Consider the following 18,123-nt stretch of genomic DNA (forward strand, 5'->3'; position numbering starts at 1 on the left):
GGTGCGACCACCCTGGTGGTCTAGCGTACGAACTGCGGGTATGCTTGGGTTTCGGGTAAAAGCCATGGTATGGTATGGCAATTGTGGTTTTTCGGAACTGGCGCAAGCGAAAGTTACTTGTGAGTTTCTGTCGGGATCTCTGTGAGCGCGGCGTTGGTCTAGTATTGGTAGCAGTTTAATCTTCAACATATTCATGACCCACCCTTTTGACAGAGTAGTTGATCATACTTGTATGCACTCACAGCCGGCTGTACGGAATACTCGTCGTAGTGTGTCCATATCACCCCGGAACTAATATCAATCATCATCAGTCGCGACAGCTACGCATTCTGGTGCCCGATTACACCGACTAGGAAGGGGACGCTATCTGATATGGCGTTCAGCTGGCAGTCGGACTATTATTTTGCAATGTATGCGGGCTGGGCGGACGAAGAGAGGTGTCAGTCGTGGTTGTGCTTGTTATGGACACAATCAGGCCATATGGGGTTGAGGCGTATATAGGCGACTTGGATTTTTCTCTGAGACCTGACCGGTACTGGACGCACGAGAATGAGAGCTGATTGAAGGAGCTTCGTAGGAGATGGGATCCTGATTGTCAGTTTTGTGGGCTTCCTTGAGATCGACATGCAGATATTGTCCCAAGAATTGTCTTAGCTGAGCTTCTTTGACCTTCAACATGAGCGGATCAGGCCTCCTGGAACGTAGTACACAAGGATATATAGAGGAGCAATATCAAGGTACCCTCTGGATCAAATCTTGAAACTCTGAGACGGTGCGTTGATATAACAGACAATTACAAGGACAAATCAAGACAGTCGAATTAACCTGCAAAACATAATGGAAGTTGCCGGTATATGCCTCTTGTTGAGAGGTTCGCTATCAATTGCAGTGAATGGCCTCATCCAGTTCTGTTCAGTATAAATGTCACACTCACCATCATCTGACTTTCTTATCTCCTTCATATAACTACATACAGTGCACATCAAGCAGTACGCTCAAGCTCACCCTTGCACACGAGAAAATGGACGTGGATTACATGGAGCTCCGCAAAGCAGCAATTGCAGAGGCTAAGAAGAGTAAGTAAGCTTCTTTCTGTTCGTTCTATTCTACTCTACAGCAGCGCATACCGACCACTCACTACGATCAGCCACTCTAAACGGCCAACTAACCATGACCGACCTCAGCGTCGTCAAACTCATGGACGTGGTCCGCAAGGTCGACTGGAATTCCAACTGGGAAGGCCAAGGCCAAGGACAAGAACCAGTCATCAGACCTCTCGAAACAACCGCACACTCCTCCGCGCTGCTCCTCCAAGAGCGAGGCATCAAGCCACGATCCGCATGCGATCTGTGCATAAAGACCAAGAACAAACCGTTCCAATCGTGCGTTTGCGCCCCGGCATTCCGCCGCCATGCGCTTCGCCTCGGGGCCTGCGCGAACTGTATCTGGCATGGGCGCGAGGCGCATTGCTCGTTGCGAAAGGATTTTGTGGCTTCCGGGGGGAAGAAGTGGATGTTTACGTTGGATCTGTAGGTCCCACCTACGTTCATACTGTTTTGTCTTGCAAGCTGCTAAGACTTAACTTATAGGATTGTTCTCCATGCGGGTGGGTTGCTATTTGGTGAGGGTATCGGACGTCGTCTCAGGGGGTTACCTGTGCCTGTGCCTGTGCCTGGTACTCTTCAAGCCATGTCTCGCACGCCTACGCCCACGACCACTGCCATCTCTGCCCACAAGGGCAAGGCTACTTCATCCAAAGCTGCACCTGCACCTGCACCTGCACCTACCACGGGACAACAGCGACAGCGACAACTTGCCCTCACCGAATCGAAGGTGGAAATGGAATCGTCTCGCCGTCTGGCTGGCACTCCCGTTTCCACTAGCGTTCTGGGAAAGCGATCCGCATCTACATCTTCTTCAACTGGGCCTGAGCTTGAGCTCGAGCCCCGAACAAAAAGAACCTGTCATTCTAAATCTAAAAAATGCGACGGTAGCCTCGTGCCCTGGCCATGCACCTCCACGTCTTGGAATGACCCCGACGCTCTAAAGACCATTTATTCTGATCTTCGGCGCCATATGTGTGCTGTCAAAAGACGGATTGAGGAGTTGGATGAGCTGGCTGGCTCTCTAGAGAACGAGATGAGTCGAGCTGAGTCGAGTTGAGTTGTTGGAGATTAGGGCTACGCTCTGGGTACGGTTCTCATGTTCATAGAGTTCGGGGATAGGGCTTTAGTGATTTATTGTTTGTTTGGAAGTGCCAGGTCCAGACAGCCATTTGCTAACTGAGACTGATTTGGGACATCAAGCTTAGGAGTTTAAGTTTATTGCGAGTTGGTTGCGACAGAGGCATTTAATGCTCAGATTGGGAGTTATCGTGATTACGGGCTATCATGTTGAAGTAGTCTAAGGCTGAAGTGTCCGGTCGTTGAATTAGGGTTAACTGTCACGCTTGGCTCATCTTGCAAAATCAGATACTCCAAGTAAGCCACAGAATCTATAAGAACATCCTACAATAATCGTTCTTGTTAATGCTTGATGAGATATTTAATGTCATTGGCAGTTCGATGAATCAATGACATCAACCTCGTATTTCCTCTTGGCTTGAGTCATCCTTTCCAGCACATAGTTATATATCCCATCGCGTATCTCACCCAAAGCATCGAACTACCAATCTCGACATCTATATATTGTATATGTATATAAGAAAATGCCCAAAGTAGCCATCGCAGGAGGCTCCAGCCCAACCCTGGGCGCATCCATTCTCGCCGCCCTCTCAAGCACCAACAACTGGACCCCGGTCATCCTCTCCCGACAAACCAACAACCCCAAACCTTCACCCAAAGACATCGAGACCCGCTACGTGGACTATACATCCCATGCATCTCTCGTCGCTGCACTCAAAGACATCGACACGGTCCTCAGCGTCGTGCTCATTCCCGGTCCGGAATCAATCACCTACCAGCTGAACCTTCTCAACGCCGCGATAGAAGCAGGCTGTCGGCGGTTCGCGCCGTCGGAGTTTGCACTGCGCGAGCAGGCCCAGGCGCAGGTTGATTTGTTACAGCCGAAGAATGTCGTCTGGGAGGCGGTCAAGCGCAAGGTTGAAGAAAAACAAATCGACGCAGCGCGGTTCCCGTGCGGCATGTTCATGAATTACCTGGGGATTGGGATTGGGGGCGAGAAAGAAAAAGATGCGAGGGCCGGATTCGCAGAGGGGGCGTTCCTCGTGCACTTGGATGCTGAGCCGGCGTATGTGGTTGTTCCTGTGAGGAAAGATGGATCGTCGCCGAGGCTCACGTTGACGGACATCCGGGACGTGGGGAGATTTGTGGCTGCTGCGCTGGAGATGGAGGAATGGGGAGGGAGGGAGTTGGGGATGGCGGGTGATACCGTCAACTTCGACGAGTTGATTAGGCTTTGTGAGAAGTATACTGGCAAGAAGGTCGAGGTGCGCCGGGTGACGGTCCAGCAGCTGGAGGATAGACTAAAGGAGATCCCTGGCGAAGATGTGCTCAGGCGGATGGACTGTCAGATAGCCATGGCTTGCGCGAGAGACGGCTCGGTTGTGCCGGGGGTGTTGAATGAGGTGTGCAATGTCCAGCCGGTCAAGGTGGAGGAATTCCTGCGCAAGTACTGGGGATAATAGCAGAGGATAGCAATCAGCCAAAGGCTCTTTTTTCACCTTTTCTGGCATTCAGTAAGCCAGTGTTCGTCGCTTGGATGCAGTTGATCGCCATATGTATGTACTCAAAGCATCTGTGGCAATGAGGGTCTATGCAACGGCAAGAATTGAAGGACTCTCATATCACAGCAAACATGTCGTACTGTCGTACCTCTCCTTTTATGCCAAATTAGAAGTAAAAGTTAGTGACGGCTGTGCTTCCCACCAGTTTACCCGCCATGAATTGCAGCAGAAACTCCATTGACTTCTCAGCAGCCTCCGGATCCTGGAAAGAGAGGAGATGGCTTTTGTAAATAATAAGGCCTTTGTCGCCAAAGTATGCCTGGAGCAGCTGGGCTTGTTTATCTCCCATGAACGACAGAACTTGGACCTAGGCTGTATGAGCGATATTGCGACATGGCTAGTTTGAAGAGGGAGATCACCTACCGGAATGACGGTATGGTCCTGATATTCATTGCTGGTGAGCCTTGTAAGGATCGTTGCTAGGATAGCAAGCACCTCTCCACGCAGGAGTTTGTTGTCATAAAGTGAACATCACATGGGGCTTGGAAAGCGCAAAGCGAGCCCGCCAGGCATCATTAGGATGCCATTTAAGCGAGTGGAAAAGTTCGTCTTCGAAAATTTCATGCAAAATACATTTCGAGAAATCACTGTAAGTAATGTGAACCATTAGCCTTCATTATCTCGAAGCGTGATCACCAATCCTACCTTGGTATCCAACCAGTACGCATCCAAAGCAGGCATGTCTCGTTGTCATTGAATTTTCGAGAAAAACGAAAGCGCCTGCAAACTATGCGGCACAATTTCCGAGCGTCATCCAGGCGTCTGTCATCGAGACTTCTGTGCTCCTTCCAGAGCGTCTGCTCAAGTTGCAAGTCTTCCATCGTGTCTTTGTCGTCCTCGTTGATGGGATAAGACTGAAGCTCGTTGACGGACATGGGAGAAAAGTATCTTTCGAAATTTGCCTGCTCACGACCATCATCACCGCGGTAGAGGTACAGATGATTACAGGAAATCTTGAAGTTCTCATACGACTCCGGATCAATATACTCATCAGGTGTATCCAGAAGTTTGTTATAGATATCATCCAGATCATCCACGAACTTGTCGCGCTTCGCCAGTATGGCGGCCTTTGGTTGGCCACGAAGGGATTTCGACAGAGTGGGCATGGTGATGGATGAAGTTGTGGAAGAGAAGAGATAGGTGGGACCAAGAAGAGGATGACGATTTTTCTTTTGGGTGTTGTAGAGTGGTAGACAAACAATAATAATGACGGTCATGTGTTCATACTCCCCAGGGAAAAAGAAAAAGAATTTTCAGTCCTGAATCACGTCCCATGGTCCAGGGATAATCATTTAATGTCTGCCATCTACAAGAAAGCATGACTTAGAATTCAGCCTTGAATACCTAATTTGATTGTATGACGGTGTGTTGTCGAGACCTATTGTTAGGAGTAGTAAGCAGATATTCTATCTCTTTAGAGTGGTCTAAAGCTACCTATTTTTACATCAATATTAACCGGTATATTAGTATGATAGATGCTGTCTAGAACCTATTATGAGATTTAACAAATAAATCATAACTTAAGAAAGTCAGACTGCTACTTTGGAGGCATATCACATGTATAGAATACCAACCAACACTAGTGAGAAGTAGTAAATCGATCAAAGAATAGTTGCCAATAGCAAGAAGAAAAAGAAGTGAAAAAAGGAAGTGAAGGAAAATCGATCAGAGTAGATAATCCATCTCTGAACCGCCCAAGTCCTGCACGTTTGCATTAGATCAAAGGATGGTCATCGAGGTAAGAATATTGGCTGCAGCAGGGAACAGAATGAGGTTTCAAGATGCAAATAGCTCGTATAGAGATCACACCGCTAGAGTAGCAGTCATAACAAGAGCATTGCTTATGCTGAGCAGGGCAGCAGAATCTGCGTCTTTTTCGAGGGACGGATGGATGCAGAAGGCTTTCTGCACCCTTTTTCTTCGACAGACTTTGTCTTGCACCTCGTACTTGGTGACGTGTAGATGGTTGTAGATTGAATGGTAGCAATCCGCGATGACTATCATGGCAGTCACTAGTAGGACGAAGGGGCAGGAGGGGACTGTGGACAGATCTTGAACAATATTTCTTCATTGAGGAAACACTGCAGGCGGCCGGAATGATGAGATCGTTCAGCATCCTCGAATAAAGCCATAGTGAAATGACTTGAATTTAAGTTCATTCAATGTCCCCTGCGCACGGCAACACGGCCGGCGAGGTCTCTCTTCCAAGGGCAGTCCAATATAGACGCTGTCTCTGTCATGGTCGTTTATAAGTGAGGCTTCTGCCTAGGCTTAAATCTGGTCGTTCTCATGCGCAGGAATGGTCAACTGTCTGGTGAGGGCTAGCCGCACTGATTGACTCAGCGAAGCACAGGCCTGGGACGCTACTCTCGAGGCAGGAGGCCTGCACCACTGCAGGATTCGACATGAGTGCGGAGCAAATTAAGCACCCGGGGGGGAGGTCCTCTACCTATAAATTTCAGTAGTCGAGCATTAGCTGCAATGTCATGGTGGTTGAGAACACAAAGGTATGCTCATAGGATAAACGTGGCGATGACGATAATGGGAGAAGAAGAGAAGGGAGAAAGAGAAAAGAAGAGAAGAAATAGATATGGTCAACAGAATTGCTGATATTGCTCCTGCCTTACTTGAGTTAGATGAGAAGTCAAGCCTAGACATTAGTAAATGATGCCTATCAAGAGTGCCTTCTGAACAAGGAAGAACATAAGTAGAGGGACACAGTGTTTAGTGAATGAGTAGATAAGGAAGCCTTATCCTTACTAACCTAATACCTTTTCCTTCCTTCCAAGTTCCCACTGTTAAGTCTTCCAGGAAAACTTTTATAGCTTAGAGGTTCTTATTATTTCGAACTGAGGATTTTGGGCCAGTCCGAGTCCTCAACTACATGTAAAGAAATTTAGCCTTGAATCATGCTCGGATGATACGATGGTACGCTGAAGACCTAGTGCTAGGATTAACAGGCATAGATTCTATCTAAAACTATTATTGCGTCACTGTAATAGTGTACGAGGAGAGGCTGGACTTCTGTGATAAATACTCTCTAGAACCTGTCATGGAATCCAGCATATAGAGTATAACTAAGGCAATCCGACCAGCCTCTCAGCCAGACCACTTAAACAGATATAACATGCAACTCCAAGTAATAGACAGTAAAATCTGCAAACAATAAACAAAAATAGCAACAAAGAAAAAGAGAAGCAAAACGGATCAGAGAGGGGGGAGTACTCCACCCCCTCTCTGAGCCGCCCAGGCCCTGCCCGTCTAAGAATATTCGTAAAGGCAAGAATATTCGTCAACGGGCAACGGGCAGGGCCCGTCTCGAACCCAGACCAGCAGTGCAGTTGCGCTACTGCAGTTTAGCCCGCTGCACCACCGGTCCGGGTTGGTTGACAGTATGATATAATGGAGAGTCATCTGTTGCGAAGTTGGTAGCCTAAAAGGGAAGTGAATGGGCAGATGCCTGGGGGTTAAGGCATCGTTTGCAAGACACAAACAGGCATTAGCGACTACTTTCGTTGCATCAGGTCGTTGGCCTGCAGAAGGTGCGTAGGACTTGTCAACTCCAACGCTGAACTGAAGATTCGGACCTGGCAACGAGGTAGGTGTGTGAATATTGATATCTTGGTGATGCTTTACGCTAAGTCTTTCTCTATATGCCCTCTGTTCTTTTTTTTGATTCCACGTCAGACAGCTATAGAGCTCGCTTCTCATCTGTGACTACGACGAGAATTCTACCACTGACGTCCCACACCTTAACACACAATGGACACACCAACTCTGTTGAATGAACAGCACTTACTGCTATTAATCATCTAATCATCTGGGTTATAATGATGATACTCGTCTGTCTGCTGCCTATTCATCGCCTATTTGAGTCCTTGAGTGCATGGGAAAGGGAATCTCTTGTCGCGACTATCGTGCCCGAGATCGAAAATAATGAAAGAGGATTAGATGAGTGGGAAAGAAGGCTTCTGGAACTCGGACAACTTGTCATGCAGCCTCATGATAAGGTGCCGAGGAGTGCAGAGATAAGCGAGATGCATGCGTCTCTATGTAAGGAGATGCTGGAGCTCGGACGGACAATCATCAACACATGATAGGGCGCTTTCGATCTCTCCAGAGATAAGGGAGCTGCATATGGCTCATTGTATGATGTCGCCACAACGACGCCGGAGATACATTTGTGAAGAAGAGGCGCAGACTGCTGCTAAGGAGGAGTCGTTGTCAGGAGCTTGAGGAGACAGGATCACTACAAGACAATGCAGAAGGTGTCTGGCTCCATCTGATAACAACAGAGCTGGCTATGCTGAACAGTTGCTTCTTGGTGCGATTCAGTCAACAATGGGACGTCGTACTCTCTGATATCTCTGATTGATCTCAACTACGAGCACAGTGTTCGAACTTGAAGAAGCCATTGATATAGGAACTCCAACGGGCAGCAAGTCTGAAGGACGAACCTAATCTAAACGCGACGACACATATCACCGAATCGTAGGACCATCCATGCTTCCTCAGTTCCTTTTCCAGCCTGCCAGAGATCTAGTGCCCTACACTAGATCAATCACACGGATGCTTTGCCCAAAAGACCCAAGATCCGTAATGACCGTATTCCTCAGCTGCGGAGAAAGTAATCAACCCCACCATGACATCGCAAGAATCCACATAAACCGTTACTGGAATAGAAGCGCACATAGGATACACTAGACTGATCAACAAAGAACATCGCAACTGAAAGACAAGCTTCTTACGGCCGCCACACGACCAAGCGCAAGTCCCTCGCAACCAGGTCCCCAAAGGTTTGACGCCCCTGGTCCAGTATATATCATCCGCAAACCGCAGATAATTCTACAGATGTACCATCTTTAGACAACAGAACGGGGATCGGAACCGAAGATGGTCACCGTGTTATCGATCAGGCCATTTGTAATGATGCTGGAGTAGTTAAAGCCGAGGTGGTAACGCTGTAAGCGTCGTCCACGCGGACGAGACTCTTCAAAGAAAGAAATACATGTATCCTGACGTGGATCACAAGATGAGATACGAAGGAATGGGAGGCTCTAGTCATATCCGGCTGTCGGACTGCCGTTTGTCCATCAAATATATGATTTGATCGGCCTAGCTTATGGTTCCTTCAGCCATATGATCGCAACGACAGCTCAGATAGGACGTCTCTATTTCGACTGAAAATCACTAGGTGTAATAGGTACACTGTATCCTTGCCGGGTATCATTAGTCTACATTGCTGGTTCTATCATGACTGCCTTCATCATGGCGCAGGCAGCCGAATCAGGTACGCTGAAGGACGTACAATAATATCTCATCCTTTGTCCGCTCACACTCTGTATAATGTACCGTGTAGGCTCAAAAGGATTCTTAGTGATAGAGCATCTGTGAATGATAGTGTACCTCCAACCCAAATGATGAAGAGAAAGCTATACAGAATCTTCCGGCGCGCACCTCAGAATGCACCATCATCCGACGACTAATCGCCCAGCCCTGACCCTACGACGACTAATCGACGCAGTGAAAGGGCACACGATCAAGAGAAATGTATCCTGCTTTATTCAAAATTCTTTTCCCTGCAAAGAAAGAGACCAAAGACAAACACAGCTGAAATACAACACCACTACCTTACTTCTTGGATGGTTCTGCCTTTCGTCTTCTAGCCACTTGGATATCGACATCAGACGCTCTTCCCCCTGAGACAAGAAAAGGTATAAGAGATCGTCAAGATGGTTTACTTTCCCTCTGAGGTCGTTGACATGATCATGTCCCATGTCGACCCTGAAGACTTCTATACCCTGTTGCAGTGTGCGCTTGTCAATCGCCAGTGGTCCAGATCGGCTCTCCGTGCTCTGTACCGGTAGGTGTTTGCATCGAGACAGGAGATTACCGGCGGTTGCTAACAGGGATAGTGCTGAGGCCCTCTTCCCGGGTGTCCACAGAGCGTCTGCATACGAACACTCCAGGATTGTAAGAACGCACAGTAGCAGGATAGCTGAGTCGTATGCTGACGGAGACATAGTCCATAAGACCACTTAAGTGGGCCAGGTTTTGGTGGACTTTGATCGTGTCTGCTTTCACCTTCGAGACTTATCTCCCCTATGCCGAATTCCTTCACACGCTCGACTTATGCGATCTTGCGCTTTTGATTCATCTGGATAAAGACTTTGCCGAGTAAGTGGCTTATGCTCGGTCTTGCTCAAGCGATTGCTGCTAATATTGGGGTAGCAAGTTGCGGTATGGTCGCTTCGCGTTCGACCTCAAAATCATTTGTCTTGAAAATTATTGCAACATCTGTGCTGCCGTCGGTTGGGGTAAGTGTTTGATGGCAGTCGACATGACATGAGGTGCTGATCGACCCAAGTCATTTTAGGTGTAAACTCTGGAATCACCAGGTTGGTCTGTGACAGCTGTCCTGAGACCTGGGATAACGAGGAGGAAAGAGATCGTTATCTTGGAGTTTCTTCGTCCGTCATCGACTGGTGGGCTCCACGTCTGATCCGTCTTGAGACTCTGTGGTACAATATGGGAAAGCATCTGCACGTGGACAATGCACGCAGCATCGCACGCCATTGTCCCCGGTTCAAGAACCTGATGGTGTGGGAATGGATGGAATCAACCATCAGTAGTGCCAGGTTCGCTTATGATGATTCCGACAGTGAGACAGAAGAGGAAGATACGTCAGCTGGAGATTTCCTCATGGCCCTGCGGCGCAATACCTTGGAACGGTTCGAGATCTCTCGTGATTCCCATTTCAAGCCTTCCATGGTGAGAGGCCTGATTGCTCATTCCCAATCCATGCGTGTGTTGAGATTGCCCAAGTTCCGGTCGGAGCTGGTGGTCGAACTCATGAAATCGAACCCCCTGCAGTCCCTTGAAGCTATCCACTTTTTCCTCGGTTACGAGAAACGCGCTGAGCTAGCTCAACCGTTCGGAAAGTGGCTCGGTGCTTGCCGAAACTTGCGTCGAATCGAGACTTGGCTCTACCACGACGAACTCTTGATGCTAGCGAATGCCCTCAAGCACGGCATCGCCTCCTTGGAAGTTCTCATCGTCCAGCAGAATTACGAGGATAATCCCAAGATCATCGACGCCTTCTACCGCGGAATCTCACGTCAGCGAAACTTGCAGGAGCTCACATTGAACACAGAGATGACGAGCGACAAGAGTCTATTCATGTGGTGCCTCTTCCCCTTGAAAAAGTTGCGCAAGCTTAATCTCCGGAGAATGTCGTCCCAGCTCACGTTGCCCGACATCAGAACTCTTACCTCCTGCTTCCCCGACCTCACCTGGCTGGGTCTGTACGTGACTCCGGTCCTCGACGAAATCTGGGACTACATCGTTGCCCCCAAGCTCCGCTACCTCCACTTGGTCGGCATTGGTGTGTTGCACGCTCAACCCGTGCTTGATTTCATTCATCGTCTGGGTGAGCAGAACAGAGGATTCATTCTGAAGCTCAAGTTCAGCACATTTGCCGAACTCTACACCACTGTCTCGGACGAGGATCATCGCGCCATTGCATACGCGCTGTTCAGTCATCTGGACGGTCGTCTCCTGCCATACAGAGAAATGCTCTAGCGTGCTCATTGGTCATGATAATACCTATGTTGGTCTGCACATTCGGTTGGATCAGGCATAGCAGCCTGGCTTTCTTTCGACTGTCATTTGTCATTTGTTATTGATTTCAGGATTGATACTGGACGATCTTGGTGGAACTATGCAGGATGTCTTTGAGCATAGATGCTTCGTACCATAATTAGCAATCCAGTCACATCTTCTTGCTGTCATTAGCAGTGGAGTAGCCCTCAACAGTAAGGCCCGACTCCCATACTAATCGGAAAAAACAACCATCTTTAGCTAAAAGTCAAACAGATCAAACAACCCAAACACCAAACAAACAGTCAAAACACAAAGAATGACATCATCATTTTCTCGGCGCACCAATCACCTCCGCCAATTGCTGTATACATCTTTTGTACTGTTTGTTCACGGTTTCAACTCTTCCCAACCCAAGATACCATAAGAACGGGCTGCAGCGGAGGGAGCCCGAAGGTCGTCAAAATGCTTCTTCTCTCATAGGCACACTCTTATAAGCTCTGAGATTTTGAGCGACTGCAAATGCAGATAGTGATCTGACGATATGCTCTCCCACGACCCTGGTCTCGTATATAGTCCGGCTGAGGCGCTGTTGAACCCGTTCCCCTATGTTTGGGCGTGGGTTGCTTCATTTTGGATGAGGGATGTCGTTGAGTCGGTTACGCCGTGTGAGGGGAGTACGTCTGTGTCTAAGCCTGCTGGTGAAAAATGAGCCTTGGTCGGAGGATGACACCAGGAGCGACAGTAAGTTTCCGGTAGGGTGTTGGTTTGACTGGCTATCAAGGCAATGAGAAACTGATATTGTTGATGCAGATAATGCGCGATTCTCCACGATGCTTCTGTCAGGGACAGAAGGACCAACTAGGTCTATCTCCTACATGAAGTAAACTCGGAAGACGAAAAGAGGAGAGGCGTGACGAGGCGTATAGTCTTATGTGGAACAGGAAGTCAAGCAGGACCGAAGGGAATCCAACTACACATGATATTTACGCAAAGAGAAGGCATGACGGGGTACTATAGCCTCACTCGAAATAGGGGAGTCAAGAAACGACCGAAAGGGATCCAACTATACACATTGTATATACTAATGACTTCATGAATCATATTCTGATAAGCACAGCAATGTATATACGCAAAAGCGACAATGCAATGATACCGTTAGTGAGACTATAACTATAAGACCCCCCTCTGCGACTTGGACAACCTCTTGCGCAACTGCTCCCTCGCCTCCTGGCACATCTTGGGGATATCTGCGTTGGCAATGATACCATTCCGGTAGTTGATTGCCTCTTCAATCTTCTTAAAGTCGTCGCCAACGCCCACAGCCAACCACTCGTAGCTATTCCCGATAAACCTGCTGCTCTGTACCAGCCACTGAGACCGCTCACGGCGGCTGGCATCGTAAGCAGCAAGGACAGCCTCGAGGTCCCTGTGAGTCTGTACCCGTTTGTCCTCCAGCAGTGTAGCCAGCACGGCGGTATCCTCGATGCAGAACCCGGCTCCAGCACCGTGGTGCGGCGATGTTGCGTGTGCGGCGTCACCGGAGATACAGATGCGGCCTTTATAGAAGGTAGGGACGGGGTGGTCGCCTAGATCGAAGATTGCCCACTGTCTGAGTTAGTACTGCGATGAGGCTCCAGTAAGGTCAACATACCACGCTGAGCTTCTCCTCGGTTAGTTTCAAAAGGTTGATGACGTTTGGCCCATAGCCTGCAAAGTCCCGGAGAGCTTCGTCGCGAGTACCCTGCCTAGTCAGCCGGGGGTAGTCGGTCCATTCATAGGGCGAGGTGTGGAAGGCGACGATGTTGAGAGTGTTGCCTTGGTTGACCGGGAAGGTCAATATATGGCCGCCGGGTCCCATCTGGAAACCGGTCAATCAATGAACAAGAATAGAGGATGAGAACACGGACATGCATGCACGAGTTAGACGCCAGTTCCTCCCCAACAGCCTCAATAGCCTTTTCCATGGGTACCAGACCCCGATACGCATACTTGTGTGTATACGACGGGTTCGCGGACGGATGATCATCGCCCACGATGATGCGCCGCACCTGGGATTTGATCCCGTCGCAGCCGATTACCACATCGGTCACATCCTCGGATCCATCCGCAAACTTCATGACGAGCTTGCCATCTGCACGCTCAGCGATATGCTCTAAACGTTTATTGAACCGCGAGATCTCGCGCGGGATTAACTTGATCAGCTCGTTTAGGAAATGCGCGCGATGGACGCCGGTCTGGCCGAGGCTGTTGGAGATGGTGAATGCGATTTCCTGTCGACTCGAGTTCTTCGCGGTGGTCGACGTGCCTTTGTTGTAACCGTCCAGGTAGTCGAACCACACTTTCTGCTTCGAAGGCCATAGATTCCGAGTGCAGACTCTCTCAAAAGCCTCGTAGATGCCCCGGTGGCTGACTTTCATGGCCTCCACTGCATTGGGGCTGAAGGAGACGCCTGCGCCTGCCTCGCCGAATGCAGGGGCTTGCTCGTAGATCGTCACTGGGATTTGACGGTGGTAGAGTGCGATGGCCAGAGTCACGCCTGCGATCCCACCGCCAACAACGGCAACGTGGAAGTTCTTCTTAAGGGTCATTTCCGCGTCTTATCCGAATGGTGAGCACCTGATCAAAATATTATGTGAGATGGCGAGGATCAGTCAGAAATGTCGCTCTACCGAGGGAAGTGACTACACGCATGGCAGCCCATGTCAACCATGAGCAGATCATTCAGCCTTGACCCTTCACGGTTTTAAGGGTGTTTTGAATTGCGTGGACTGCTGAGTCGGATATAGAGGAGGCGTATCGGCTAGGCCTCAGGCCCCATCGGATAAAGAGAGACCCACCACCCCATGGGGCATCGGACATCCTCCTTTCGTTGAACAGTGGGCTCGGTAAGTGCGTAGAGAAGTGCAACTTATTCGGCATCGCTTGTCACTCAGACTCCAGCGGGAAAGACATTTAAGCTTCAGTATCATTACTATCATTTCGACGAATGTCGATTGTGGCCAGTTGTCATATCTTGTCTGATCTAGAGATCCGGGGGATTTGCGAGATCCGAAGTGGGTTCGGGTCTCGGGAATTGTCACGTTGAGATTGATAGACTGATGGCTGACAATGACACTGACCGATTAGTTACTACTTCTGTACTCGAGATATTTCATCATACACCATTCAGTCGTGTTGAAATGAAGTTTGTCAGTTTTGTGCCGTTTTATGTATACTGCACCATTGTGCGTTGACCTTGGATCGTATCCGATCCACTTCGTAGCCTAGAGGCCAAACGTTCCTTTGACATTGTATGCCTTCTCCGTAGATATGGCCTATTAGATCGACTCATCAAGATGATTCCACGCAATAACACAGCTATTAAGAGAAATAATATCTTCGCAAGTCGGTGATGACCTCATGCGAAGTAGATTGCAGCGGGGCGGTGCGCGGATATAGACATGTGGATTGTGGAGAACTATAAGCACGTTCAACAGCTTCAAGGCTGCTATCTACCATAGCTTCCTTCCATTCAGTTACTATGACTGGGTCCTGCTGCTTGATCATCATGACCTGGTTAAGGCTTTCTCCTTAAGCAGACCGGAAAGCTGCAAGATTGGGTAAACTCCGGCCATCCTCAGAAAACAAATGTGATCCAATGACAATACTTTGTCTTTCTGCATCTCATCAAAAGCGGCAATTGGGCTAGTTCCAGTCTTATGTTAGTGTGAGGTACCCAGAAAATTAGTACTGGCCAAAGGCGGCAGGTGTCGCGCAGTAATTATTTTACGCATGGTCAGAAGTTGAGAACTCTGGGACCTGGAGCTGGGGTTGGATTGAGCGAAGTACTTAAGAACAACCTGAGAGGTTAATCTCAACGTTGAAAGAGCGATGTCTAGTCTAAACAGAGTTTACAGAGATCATCTGCTCACGTATTGTTGAGAGTTGGGGGATAGAATTTGAGACCGACAAGCTAGGTAGGCAAGCTAGAAAGAGCTTCAAGCTGCATAACTGTGTCACCTGCCTTTGCTCTGCGGCAGTATTGCTAGGTATCGGATAACCGGCCCATCTTCGTCCTGGTCCTGGTGATTCCACACGGCTGGTATCAGATATATCCTGTAGACTATATCACATCTGTTCCCTTACCTTCTATTAAGAATTTCTTGAAATATGGTCGCTTACCTGGTTTCCTAACTTGGAGGTAGATATCAGCCTACCTCAACTTTTATTGTGCACCACAGTATTGAGTAGGTAAGGTACCTCCAGTCCTCAGCTATGTAGGTAGTTGGCTGAGACTAAGAACAATACAAAATACCCTTGCTGTGAGGGGTACATATGCACCTGATTGAAACTAGAATCTGCACACGTTATTCTAAATTAATATTAGAACCGTGAACAAGCCTGGTTCCCTAAGCGAAGTACTCCATTCGTCGTAATTCGTAAACTACCGAAAAGTAAACCCATAGCCTACGGAGTACGTAGGACCAAAGAATCAACGGGAACATACGGCAACTGGAATTTCTCTCAAGGACGAATTGGGCATCGACGCCCCTCTCCAGTCCACCCCAGCCACCGGAGGAGCGAGTTGCTTCGGAGGTTCGCTCAAACTCAGCCATACAGGGTGAGAAGCCCCTTTTTTTTAATCGCATGTTTTTCCTAGTCTTTGTTCCTTAAATATGGAATCAGCCCGCATGCTCAATTTTTGCTTCCAGTTGCCACTGTACTGCCAAAAATTTTCTGTATTTAATTTTCTGTATCTCACTTCGCCTGCGTCGAGAAGGCCGATGCCCCACCTTGGAACAGAATAAAGACTGGAGTGGAGTAGCACTAAGATGGAATTTTTGCCATCGACTAGCCCGGTAAGGTTTAGCTGCTCAAATAGAGGCTTACTAAGGTAAGATTAGAGGCAGCTGGACTGGAGCTGGAGCTCTGGAATGAAAGCTCCCACCCGGAGCTGGGGAGAGCTATGCACTTATGGAGTCCCAAAGGAGGTGGTGCTTAGAAACGCAACAACAATCTTAGAGAGGTCGCATGAGGCCTACTCATATAGCGTTCCATTCATTGTGTTCTTGCACCTGATCTCCGGATAAATGGGCATCTTCGATAATCTTGGGGCATAAAAGAAGAGGGAGTCGATCTCACTATAGACATCAGCTCTTCTGAAAGGTCAAGGCCCAGCTGAAATTTGTGCTGCGCAGCTGTTCCCAAATCTCAAGAGGGGCGGGGTTCCACCAGGTTTCCCGAAGTACTGGTCATTCGACTGGATGGTTTGCGGCAGTACACGTATTGGTAATACCAGCTCTTTGACCTCAACCTTCCAACAGCCCCGACAGACTGACGAATCAGTCAAGACAGTACAGCATTAGGCACTTCATTTAAACATATTTTATTCAGATGTTCATCTTGATAAAGGTACCTGAAGTGTTAGCAAAAAAGGAGAAAAGAGAAACCTTAAACTTTCCGTAAACAAACCTGAGTTGGAGTCGAATACAGAATCTGCCAGAGCCCCTCCTTTGTTTACCATACAGTACGGTAATGCCTTATCCATCTGGATGGTCACTGGACACTTCACTGACAGTAATGCCACCTGCTGTAAGGGGTACATTCTGGCTGACGATAGAAATCGGCATATATCTTCATACTTGTGAATTCCTCTCAAGCTGATATCGGTCTGAAAATTCTGATCCCCTTAAGTCTTTCGGTTCAGCCGAAAAATGCTGTTGTGTAATGAGGACATCCATGTCTGCGATGCGGGTATCGCGCTGTCCCACGTTTCCCTTATCGATAGGCACCATTTACTTCGGCATCACGGAGAGGCCTTCCTTGACCCTCGAACTCGCCTGAGCATTAGCTTGCCTGATCGATTGAATGCCATTGGCTGTCATTTGTGTGACACTTGGATACAATTTACTTTCTACACTAGTGATTTCTTTTTTTTTTTTTTTTTTTTTTTTTTTTTTTTTTTTTCCCTCTCCTCCCCCCAAAATTACAGTCCCTACAAGTGGACGAGCTGGTCAGCTCCGGCATAAAGAAGGAACTGCTGCAAGTGCAACAGTAGTAGTTTGTAGCTACCTCTTTTGATACTACCTTGTGTAAAATGTCTGCCCTCACAATGATAACCATATCGGATCATAAGGTAGGGAATGGCCTGTGTAGTGATCTCGAGGTCCCACGGAACGATTTGCCATCCTTGGACCATTAGACTGGACACCGTGCCACCGGATTCATCTCAAGAAAGATTCCTGAGGTTCCCCAATCTACCTGAAGACTACACATCTGTTATCGTTATCGATTATCATCAACATCGTCACTATCATCATTATCTGCACGAGCGATAGAGAGGGACATTATTATCATCGTTAGTATATTGCTCTCAACCTTGAGCTTGAAGCCCACACGGTGCCTCTTCCGGGCTTCTTCGGCCCCCAATCATCATCATTACACTTCCACAATTATACTACCTAAAAACCTAAGGATTTATCCAGTTTTTTTCGTTCCATTCCACCCACCCTTTTCCCCTCCGCAGCTCTACCGGCTTTCTTTCGTCTCCTCTTGACCTCTGGAACAACCCGCCGATATTCTGCCTGCTATTGACATTCTCCATCTGTACCGGACCTGTCTGGTTGTGTATTTCATTTACGATACCTTGCAGCTTTATCCATACTTTTCCTACTCTTGCTGACCCCCCTTACCTTCCCTTTCGATTATACTTATCTTCCCGGACTAACCACATTTACCACCATCTACCGCTGCTCTTAACTGCTATCTATATACCGACCACGACAGAGCTCCTATTA

General features: G+C 48.3%; 5 protein-coding genes across 5 annotated transcripts; 3 read left to right on the forward strand and 2 right to left on the reverse strand.

The window, feature by feature from the left end:
* Nucleotides 1-1,021: 1,021 nt before the first annotated feature.
* Nucleotides 1,022-2,163, forward strand: ALT_4352 (DUF3716 domain-containing protein; the record flags this gene model as incomplete). The annotated part of the gene is made up of 3 exons (XM_033561177.1): nt 1,022-1,076; nt 1,148-1,529; nt 1,590-2,163. 3 exons carry the CDS (start codon nt 1,022-1,024, stop codon nt 2,161-2,163), a joined length of 1,011 nt encoding a protein of 336 aa, XP_033417068.1.
* A 544-nt stretch (nt 2,164-2,707) lies between these two features.
* Nucleotides 2,708-3,643, forward strand: ALT_4353 (aromatic alcohol reductase; the record flags this gene model as incomplete). Its single annotated transcript, XM_033561178.1, has 1 exon — nt 2,708-3,643. One exon carries the CDS (start codon nt 2,708-2,710, stop codon nt 3,641-3,643), a length of 936 nt encoding a protein of 311 aa, XP_033417069.1.
* Nucleotides 3,644-3,851: 208 nt separating this feature from the next.
* ALT_4354 (uncharacterized protein) lies at nt 3,852-4,851 on the reverse strand (the record flags this gene model as incomplete). The annotated part of the gene is made up of 3 exons (XM_089599728.1): nt 3,852-4,052; nt 4,109-4,148; nt 4,484-4,851. 3 exons carry the CDS (start codon nt 4,849-4,851, stop codon nt 3,852-3,854), a joined length of 609 nt encoding a protein of 202 aa, XP_089456066.1.
* A 4,626-nt stretch (nt 4,852-9,477) lies between these two features.
* Nucleotides 9,478-11,326, forward strand: ALT_4355 (uncharacterized protein; the record flags this gene model as incomplete). Its single annotated transcript, XM_033561180.2, has 5 exons — nt 9,478-9,608; nt 9,661-9,718; nt 9,771-9,922; nt 9,977-10,062; nt 10,122-11,326. The coding sequence occupies 5 exons, from the start codon at nt 9,478-9,480 to the stop codon at nt 11,324-11,326; spliced, it is 1,632 nt and encodes a 543-aa protein (XP_033417071.2).
* Nucleotides 11,327-12,517: 1,191 nt separating this feature from the next.
* On the reverse strand, nt 12,518-13,935 carry ALT_4356 (FAD-dependent oxidoreductase; the record flags this gene model as incomplete). The annotated part of the gene is made up of 3 exons (XM_089599729.1): nt 12,518-12,952; nt 12,999-13,205; nt 13,255-13,935. 3 exons carry the CDS (start codon nt 13,933-13,935, stop codon nt 12,518-12,520), a joined length of 1,323 nt encoding a protein of 440 aa, XP_089456067.1.
* Nucleotides 13,936-18,123: the final 4,188 nt, after the last annotated feature.

This window comes from Aspergillus lentulus, assembly GCF_001445615.1.
Source record: "Aspergillus lentulus DNA, contig: Alt08, strain: IFM 54703, whole genome shotgun sequence".
Lineage (NCBI taxonomy): Eukaryota > Fungi > Ascomycota > Eurotiomycetes > Eurotiales > Aspergillaceae > Aspergillus > Aspergillus lentulus.